General features: G+C 32.5%; 2 protein-coding genes across 2 annotated transcripts in view; both read right to left on the reverse strand.

The window, feature by feature from the left end:
• LOC111706106 (dynein assembly factor 5, axonemal) overlaps nucleotides 1-2,356 on the reverse strand; it is a 29,456-nt gene extending 27,100 nt beyond the window's left edge. Inside the window, exons 1-2 of the mRNA XM_023478873.1 lie at nucleotides 2,029-2,356; nucleotides 413-561 (exon numbers count right to left, since the gene is read on the reverse strand). Of these exons, the coding sequence (XP_023334641.1) occupies nucleotides 413-561; nucleotides 2,029-2,350 (471 nt within the window). The 5' untranslated portion in view covers nucleotides 2,351-2,356. The remainder of the gene's footprint in view (nucleotides 1-412; nucleotides 562-2,028) is intronic.
• Nucleotides 2,357-5,000: 2,644 nt separating this feature from the next.
• Nucleotides 5,001-9,355, reverse strand: part of LOC111706105 (UDP-N-acetylglucosamine--peptide N-acetylglucosaminyltransferase 110 kDa subunit-like) — a 12,103-nt gene continuing 7,748 nt past the window's right edge. Inside the window, 7 exon segments of the mRNA XM_023478872.1 lie at nucleotides 5,001-5,521; nucleotides 5,691-5,765; nucleotides 6,077-6,245; nucleotides 6,743-6,899; nucleotides 7,238-7,429; nucleotides 8,626-8,780; nucleotides 9,194-9,334. Coding sequence (XP_023334640.1) covers nucleotides 5,446-5,521; nucleotides 5,691-5,765; nucleotides 6,077-6,245; nucleotides 6,743-6,899; nucleotides 7,238-7,429; nucleotides 8,626-8,780; nucleotides 9,194-9,334 — 965 coding nt within the window. The 3' untranslated portion in view covers nucleotides 5,001-5,445.

The raw sequence follows: 9,355 nt of genomic DNA on the forward strand, positions 1-9,355 counted from the left end.
TGTTTTATTATTTTAAAGGTTTAAGATCTTTGAATCTTAACAGACTAACAGCAATATTTTATTGATTCAAAAATAACTAATTTGATTCTTTAAAAAATCTTACTTTTGTCATATCATCACAAAACTATGTGTTTTCTTGATAAATCAATTTCCTTTCTCTTAAAAAAAAGACTAAATTTAGCTTTTTGGGAAAAAAATGATTTTAAAAGAAAGAAATAAAACAAAAAATGTTAATAGCTACGCTTGAAATTTTAAGTCTTATGAGCAATCTTTCCCTTCAGTCTTAAATTTTTTTTAAATTGTACATTGTACAATGTTCACCTCTGAACTTTGTATTCAAAGTCTACCCCCCTCCCCCAAGACCCATCTCCTGATAAATCTCTTTATGAATCTCATTAAAATTCCTTTTTACCTCGTGGTATTTGTCAGCGAAGCCATATTGAATTATTCTAAATAGTTCACTTCTATTTGACTTGGTTTGGTTTGGAGAATCTGTTAAAATGGCGGCTATAATTCTCATCATTTCCAGCCTAACTTCTTCCGAGGGTTCAGTCTCTTCTCCTGGTTTGTAATTAATCCAAATTTTCATCAGAATTATGATCAAGGGGGTTATAGGAGAGGTCGTCCAAAAAATATGTGTTTCCCCTCTTTCGAAAGAAAGGGATCCCTTCCCTTAAACAGTAGACTCACTTTTTGTCCAATTGATGTTGCATCGTAAAATCAAAGATTAAACTAAAATCAATTTTAAAACTTTTTTATGCAAGAAATTTTAAATATTGAAATGATTCTGAGTCAAATTTATAAGAAAAATCGGTGTCCAAAAAGTAGACCTCATATTTAAATCTGAAGTTTTGAGGGTTGTATATAGTCTTAAATATGTCAACTAAATAATTTAGCAAATAAGCAAAAGGTTGAAAACACAAGCATTTATAGGACCTTTCTTTTTAGAAAACAGGGATTAAGAAATTTCGCACAGTCGTCTTTGAAGTCTCATATTTGTGGGTAACCCTTTCCTACATACTTTTGGCCGTAACACTTAGGAGGCAAAAATAAAAATAAATGTTTGTTTGATGACCAAAGAAGAAAGTTAATGAGAAACACCTATAGGACGACATTTAAAATATTTCATCTAATCCGGTGTCCTGTTTCTTTTCATCTCCCCATAAATTCTTCACCATTTCAACACAATGATAAACATAAAACGCAATATTTAAACATTTAACACGATTAGTTAACAATAACATAAATAGATGCAATTAAGTTTTAAAATGTATTATTAAAGCGGGAAAACGCAAAAAAATATTTTTTCTCAAATGTCTTCTTCCCTTCAAATTATCCATATTAAGTCGAGACAAAGATAATTTATTGAATATTAAATAAATTAAACCAAAATCGGCAAAAGAAGAAAATTGATTTTAATGTCATAACTCATAACATTGTGATGAAACGTTAGAACGCAGAGATGAACAGATTCACAAATAAAATACACCGGTGTCACGTTAAATAAGGCCCGGGCGTTATATTTGGTCCAGGTGAGTGTTACATGTGAATTCCAAGTACAAAATTGATAGGAGGGGAAGGGGGTCAAAAATTGTATATTAGGAAATTACCGCTGGTTATGTACAAAATTGATAGAACGGGGGGGGGGGTCCAAAAATTGTTTACTTTGACGAACCCAAAGCATCCACATTATCATTGTTATTGAAATTGTTACAATTTTTTGTTTGGTAGGCCATGCAATTAAAAACTAGAAGCACACACATTATGTACATTTATATTTAAGCATGTTGTCCACTCTTTTGCAGACTAAAATTTTAAATGTGTTTGTTTGCTAATGTCGTCTTTGTATTGCATCCGGGCCAAATATTACCCCGGTCTGGATGTAACGCTACAGTTATAACCGGAAAAAAAATCCTTGGAAGAAAAAAGTTCCGCCTAGGTTCAAACAACAAATCTGCAATGAATTTTTAAAAAGTATTTGAATGTCATAAAAAAATATTTAGCAAATAATTGTGATTTGAATAATTCCTTCTGAAAATCGATCAAATATGATTTGTATTGTATTGAAGAAGAATGTGTCCAGCAAATAATCCTTGAAATCGTCCAGCAGCTGAAGAATAAAACCGGCCGATATCTCACGGATACGTTCATTCTCATCTCCTAGACGAGCAACGATTTTGGAGAAAAAGTTAGAATCCAAAAACTCTTTTGTCTCGTTTTTAAGATGTTCTTTATTGTCAAAAACGTCCTTTTGAAGGCGAATAAGTGCAGACTTTCTTACATTCTTGTTTTTGTCACTTAGGTCCTGGATCCCTTCACAAATGGCAGGGTATTTTCCTAATGAAGCCATTTTCTGAAAAACAACAGTTATTATCAAAATCTGTTGTCTTGGAATTTCTTAAAATAGGACTGCACAGTTGCTTCTAGAAATATTTCTTAAAATGCGTTTCTTCCAGTGCAGTTCAATTGCACAATCCTTGGCGACATTTTATCATTAAAAGAAAAAATTAGACTTCAAGCTTTCTACTTTTTCATTGGAATGTGCATAGGGCTAGGGCCGGAGAAACCGAACAGATGGAGATTGAAAATCATTTTTGATATAAAAGTTGGTGAAAATTAAAAAAATAATTATTATGTGATTTGGTGTTTTTGAATGTTGTCTTTATTCCGCTCATTACTAATTTTACATTAATTATATAATACATGATCGCTTGGAATAATCGATTCGCGTCGTTGACATATCTGAATTTCAAGCAAAAAAGCTGTTATAGTAAAATTGAGAGTAGTACACTGATAAAAATCTATTTTCAAAGGAGCGGAGCTTATCACAAAATGTAATGCAATGGAATGTGCTATCCCTTTCAAGGAAAAGTTACTGGCACTACGATGCGTAGCTAAATTTAAATCAGTGTACTTAATTACGTTGTCAGTCCCTTTAAAATAAATAATTGATTTCTATATTCACTATGTGTCTTTAACAACTTACTGAATACTGTATCTTGTTTCATACGATTATTGATCAAACATACTTTTACAATCAATCTGCAACCATTCAACGGATATTATATTTAATCAATAATTGATGAAAACCTCAACAACATTAAATTATATGTCTAAATATCAATCCTGTTTTTTCTTGCAATTCACTATAATTTCGTTTTTCTTAAATAAAGACAAGAAATTTCAAAAATATAAAAAGACTTTTTGCATGTCATTTCGTTAAAAACTTCTTTAATTCAAATATATTTTACTTGGAGATCAATTTTAAAATAATAACTGCAGGCATACAATATTTTTCACCATTCTCTATATTTTAGTTCTTCACCCTTCAACTTTTAAAGTGAAGTAAAGGCAATTAATTACAATATACAGGGTGTCCCAATAAACATGAGAATTTAGAGACGACTGAAAGTTGTCCATGATTTCTGATATTTACTGCAAGGCGCAATAAGTATAAGAACGAGGGTGTATGTCTTACGACATTTCCATGAAGATATCAGATACAGGGTTACCCAGAAAGGATGAGACTTAAGACACGAAATTTTTACTGTCTGTTTCCTAATATTTATAGTTTCCTACTTCAATCTTGTTTCGTTCTTTTTTAAATTTTAAATAGGCCATTCAAAGTCTAGTACACTCAACGAGTGTGGGTTCACACCCTTTGCTAATGGTAGATGTCAAAGTCTACTACAGTCCACGAGTGTGGGTTCACACCCTTTGCTAATGATGAATGTCAAAGTCTACTTAAGTCAACGAGTATGGGTTCACACCCTTTGATAATGGTAGATGTCAAGTCTACTACAGTCAACGAGAATATATCTCTACTTTTGCTGTATCAATATGTATTTATAAGTTCAATGAATGCATTCCTGAAAATGTTTTGATTATTTAAGTGCTGACTAATTATCTACTTGTAAATGCACTATGAATGTATATTTAGTTGAGATTTCAATATGTATACTTTGTTTCAACAAAAAAGATCAAACAAAATTATCAAACATTATATTTTCAATTGGCTCATAATAAATTTTCTTTTGTCTTTTATTTTAAGCTGAACCATCATACATTATTATTTTGTATTTTGTGTTTGAAAATAAATACTATATATATATATAAAATATAGTGACTGAAGTCTAAACAGAAGACTTATTTCACCATTGGAATCGTCTTTTTTTTAAAGAGTTTTAGGTCGTCTTTACTCTTTAAAGTCATATCTTTTGTTGGTAAGACGATTTTTTGGAAAAATTTAGATAATCATTTTTTCCGTTTAAATTTTGCAATATTTTCGTCGATTTTGAAAATATAAAAATGGTAGCCCACGTTTTGAAATTCTCCATACCAGAGGCTCTTGTAACTACATGGTTAAAATTGATTACTTCAATATTGTGTGTATAAATTACGCATAAATAGAAGAAGATATACTAGTGGTATTTTAATTCCTATGTTCGTTATGGTTACTGTAGGAAAGGGGAACACTTTCAAGAATCAGACCAAGAGGCAGGATTAACTCAATGCAGAATAAAAACCGAAAAAATGTTCTCTTCAGATTATCACGACAGTATGAAAATGTTTTCAGTTCGTTAACAGTGTTTTTCGAAAACTACAGTTAACGCAAAGTTGGGTATATCTGACATTAAACAGAGGTAAATGAAGCGTGATTTTAAGTGAACCTCTTTCTGAAGATGGCAATGTCTGATTTACAACGGTTTAAAGATGTCTGATCAAATTTGAATTAAATATTCTTGTTTTTGTTTCAGATTCTGGTTGCTCTGTAAATGTGATTTGCGCGCTTGTTGCGGTCAGTTTCCGAATCAGAAAAACGACGCAAACTTCCATAATTTTTAACAGATTTAGGTTTTAATGGCACTGTTGTCATCAAATGAATGACCACTTAAATTACACTTAGAGTTCCTTCAAGTTCAGATCGCTAGGACTCCTGGGACAGTTAACAATCAGACGTTTATATCATCTACGACTCTATATTCATATCTAACATGAAATATTTACGATAATAATATTTATTTATGTAGTTTATATATATAGATATTTACAACACTAACTGAATGGAATTCTCACTTGAATCTTGTTCACGAGGCGCAGAAAGCAGTTCAGAAAGTGCGCACACTAACATGCGCACATACATGGCATACAGTTACACTAGAGTAAAAGTATGCTAAAATTAATGTTAACAGGGGAATTAAGATTTACATGCATAATTTTGATTCGCCGAAATACTCTATTTACGATCAAGAGCCGCATATTTAAAATGCGAACTCAGCTGTGCTTAACCGAATTCGTGCAATAATCCCAATTTTCATTTTCTAGTGTTCTTTTATCATAATTTTTGCACAAAGAAGTGTTTTATGATCAGGATTTTTATCCCGATCCGACATGACGCCAAATAGCACGTCCTGTATGATCGTCAGCTTTAAGTTTTTGCGTCATTTACTGGGTAATATGCGTCAATTTCTCTCCTCTTCTGAACTTCTCCCACATCTTGTAGAACAAATCCTCGAGATCCCTGAAACAAAAATCCGTGAAAATTTTACATCCAAAAATGTTAAATCAATATTAATAGTCATAAATTGATTTAATTTAAAGATTTCTTTGTATTAATGAGTAAATAAAATTAAAAAATCATTAGTGAAAAATACAATCGTCCACGAAAGAGAGGATGCTTAAATACTTACTTTGTATATATTTTCACATTAAAAAGCGGAGACTCCAGTCGACCAGCCCACACCTTGGCACGGATCATTCGTCGGCTAAACAAAAAATTAATAAGTTTTTAGAATTGGAAGGTTCTGTATCGAGTTAACAATTTTAAAAAGTTTATCTTTAAAGATTGTACAGAGTTATTTTAGTATTCCGATTTTTCCCATTTTGGGATTCTTGGTGGCCCAAGATGGAAACAAAACTCCAACGATTATAAAAAGTAAAAAAAAACCTTTCTTTAGAAGCTAATTATTTAAGTCATATGTACCCATATTTCATTTTTTTTAGTTAAATTATACAAAACGTACCAAGCAAGAAAAATCAATGGTTCAAAAAAAAAAGTTGCTTTGTTGATACTTACTATTCCTTGTCTACTCCTATTCTGACAGCGATATTCTCGTAATCCTCTCTAGACTCGGCTACTAGCTCAGGTAGCCCCAGAGTTACAAGTTGACTGCTAGCTACACGACTAGCCAGGGTCTCTGCTGGAAGTGTCACCATAGGAGTACCAGCCCATAGGACATCCATACCTTGATAATACTCAAGTTAGCAATTCTGCGAGAAAAAATAAATTCCTGCATCTTTGCAACATGATGGTGTAAATAGTTGATATTTCAAACTACTTGATCGTAAAAAGCTCATAATTAAAATGCCAAAGATCTACGAGTACAACCTCAGGGACCGAATTTAATGATTATTAGAAGTCGCTGAACTACTTACCGCCGATTCAAACCTTGAATACCCAATTCAAAGTTAAAGATTCACAAGGATTTGAACCGAAGGTAGTTCAATCACCTCTCTGTTTTGTTATTTACGTGACCCCAGGTATTTGAGAATGAGAATTTGCGGAGTGTTCAATTCCCTTTATTCCATACCAACTATTTTTCTTCAAATGCCAAGAATCCAAGAATGGATGTCACATTTTTTACTTTGTCACAAATTGATCTTAACGGAAATATTCGCGAAAATATTTAAGAAGTTAAAGTAGAAAGTGAAACGACGAATAATTTACATTGTTGACTTTTACCTGTGGTATGACCATTACATAGAGGAGTATCTAGACAAACATCAGCAAGTTGTCCACGACGCACATGTTCTTCTTTAGCGGCTACATTGGAGAAGATAATCTTTCCATTTTTTAATCCCATCTGCTGAGCAGCCACATGGATATTAGTTTCTCCAACCTAAGATATTGATTAACTTTCTAAGGATAAAGAATAAAGATACAATTGAACAATAATTTTTAAGAATAAAAATACAATTGAACAATAACTTTCTATGGATAATGATATAATTGAACAATAATTTCTAAGAAAAAGATACAATTGAACAATAATTTCTAAGAATAAAGATACAATTGAACAATAATTACTAAGAAAAAAGATACAATTGAACAATAACTTTCTAAGAATAAAGATTTATTTTTCCCCTTGTTATCATTTAATTTCCCAAGTTCAACCAAAAAATTTTATGATCCTTAAAAAGTAATTATTGTTCAATTGTATAATAACGAGACTCGTACCTGAGGGAACCTTAGGAGCCAGAGAACACTGTTTGGAACCCTGTTGAGAATATTAACCCACATCTTGAGAGTTCCTGGATCAATCTTGTACAGCTGGTTGAAGTTACAGTAGATAACGCCATTGTCGGGTAGTCCGTACTGCTGTCTGGTGGTCACCATGATCTGGTCAGGAATCTCTTCACCAGTCGCAGCCTTAACAATTTTTAAGCTGTACTTTTTTAAAATCGTCAATTTGGTCAATTTTGAGTGTTACAATTAAATCGCAGCAGTATCTATTTTAAATGCAATTTTAGAGCTTTGGAGAAAATTTTAAAACGGGACTTGCATTTTCCAAAAACATTAAAATGCTAAAATGTAGGGAAAAAAAACAAAGATCAGCAAAAGCAAGGCACCCCCTGAACTTAGGGTTAAAAACAGTGCTTAGGATCCATTTAAATTTGATGCGGATCCGGATCCAGGTCATTTCTTTAAGATTTACTGATTTTTTTCGCAAAAAAATAATTTTCAAATTGTTTGTTTTATTTTTTTTCTCGCTTATTTTCATCCAAAAACTTGATGAACCATTCAGAAATGAGGAAATTTTCATAATTTAACTGTTTTTCAAAAGTTCAGATTTGGGTTTCAGGAGTAAAAAGTTTTTTTTTTTTTTTTGTAGTTTTGGTTGATATACCCCTTGGATCGATATTTTTGTGGATCCGGACCCAGGAAGCCAAAATCTTGCGGATCCAACGGATCCAGATCCTAAGCACTGGTTAGAAATATAAAAAATATGTTATATTTCAAAAATGACTGATAGGAACCCTAAAAAAAAAAAAATTGAATGCATTGTAGAATAAATTGAAATCAATTCTGTCAACAAAATAATGATTTGTCGTGAAAATCTATTTGCAAAATTTTAAGTTAAAAAAAATGAATGAATGAAACAGAAACTACAGTTTAAGAACCAGATTGAAGAAACAAGTTTCTGAACAAGATGATGAGATGAGATAAGTTTGGAAAGAGACCGTCGGCTAAATTCTAAGTGACCCTCCATATCAGAAATGTACAATGATTGCCTGGTTCCCGTAGGTCTCGCCTTTGTTCGAGCAAAAATGATCCAAATTACGAATTATGTGCAGCAGAAACAATGAAAGAAATTAATACATTTTAGTATACGCAAAAAAGTTTACATGCGGAATTCTGCGGCAGAGAAAATAAAGGAAATGGTAATATATAATAACAAAGGTTTAGTTGTAAACCAAACTTACAAGGGAGGGTATGTAGCAGGGAGTAAGGAATTCCTTACTCCCTGGTATGTAGGCACACCGCCTGTCCCTTTAAAAGTCGAGGAATCACAAGCTTATTTTCTGTGAACACTTCGGACATCCAGTATTTACCAGTTTATCTACCTTAGCGTTAATCTGTGTAGCTAGTCCGTTCTGTATATTAATCCCGTTGACACTGGTTTGAAGTTGACCGTTCATGATCATTGAATTGATGGGCTGCGTGGTTGCCAGCTCAGCTATCGTCACACTAGACTTCACAATCTGATTATGTACCTTTCCTAAACGAAATATTGCTTAAAAGGACTGTAGTAGTAATTCATCGCAAGTCATCAATTTGATTATAACCTTCACAAAATGGGCTTCTGTTTTTTTGTAGCAGGGTCAAATAATATGTCAAAACGACTGAACCAATTAGACCAACACCTGAGGTAATTATTTCCCGGGTCGTAATTTTATTATTTTACAACAAAAAAGTTTTCCCCTTAAATAAAAAATAAAAAAAACCACTAATTAGAAAAAATCTAAGAATTTCAATATTTTTATTTGACGAAAAACTGTAATAGTGAAGCAAAAAATCATTGAAGGAAACGCAAATGCCCTGCTAACAAGGTTTTAAAGAGCTTCGCATCCTTATTAAATCACTGATTTGTCCAATACTCTACCCCCTTGCTTGAAATAAAACTAAATTTACCTTCCATAGTAACCTGGACCAGGCTAGCAACGCTTTTTATCTGCTCAGGGTTGACCGCGTTGATAACAGCGACGTTGTCCTGCACATGTCCGTTCATGTTCTCGGGGTCAGCCATGATAATACGCTCCTGCAAGTGGGGGTCTTAATAGAATCCTTCAATCT

This window comes from Eurytemora carolleeae, unplaced genomic scaffold (genome assembly GCF_000591075.1).
Source record: "Eurytemora carolleeae unplaced genomic scaffold, Eaff_2.0 scaffold707, whole genome shotgun sequence".
Taxonomy (NCBI): domain Eukaryota; kingdom Metazoa; phylum Arthropoda; class Copepoda; order Calanoida; family Temoridae; genus Eurytemora; species Eurytemora carolleeae.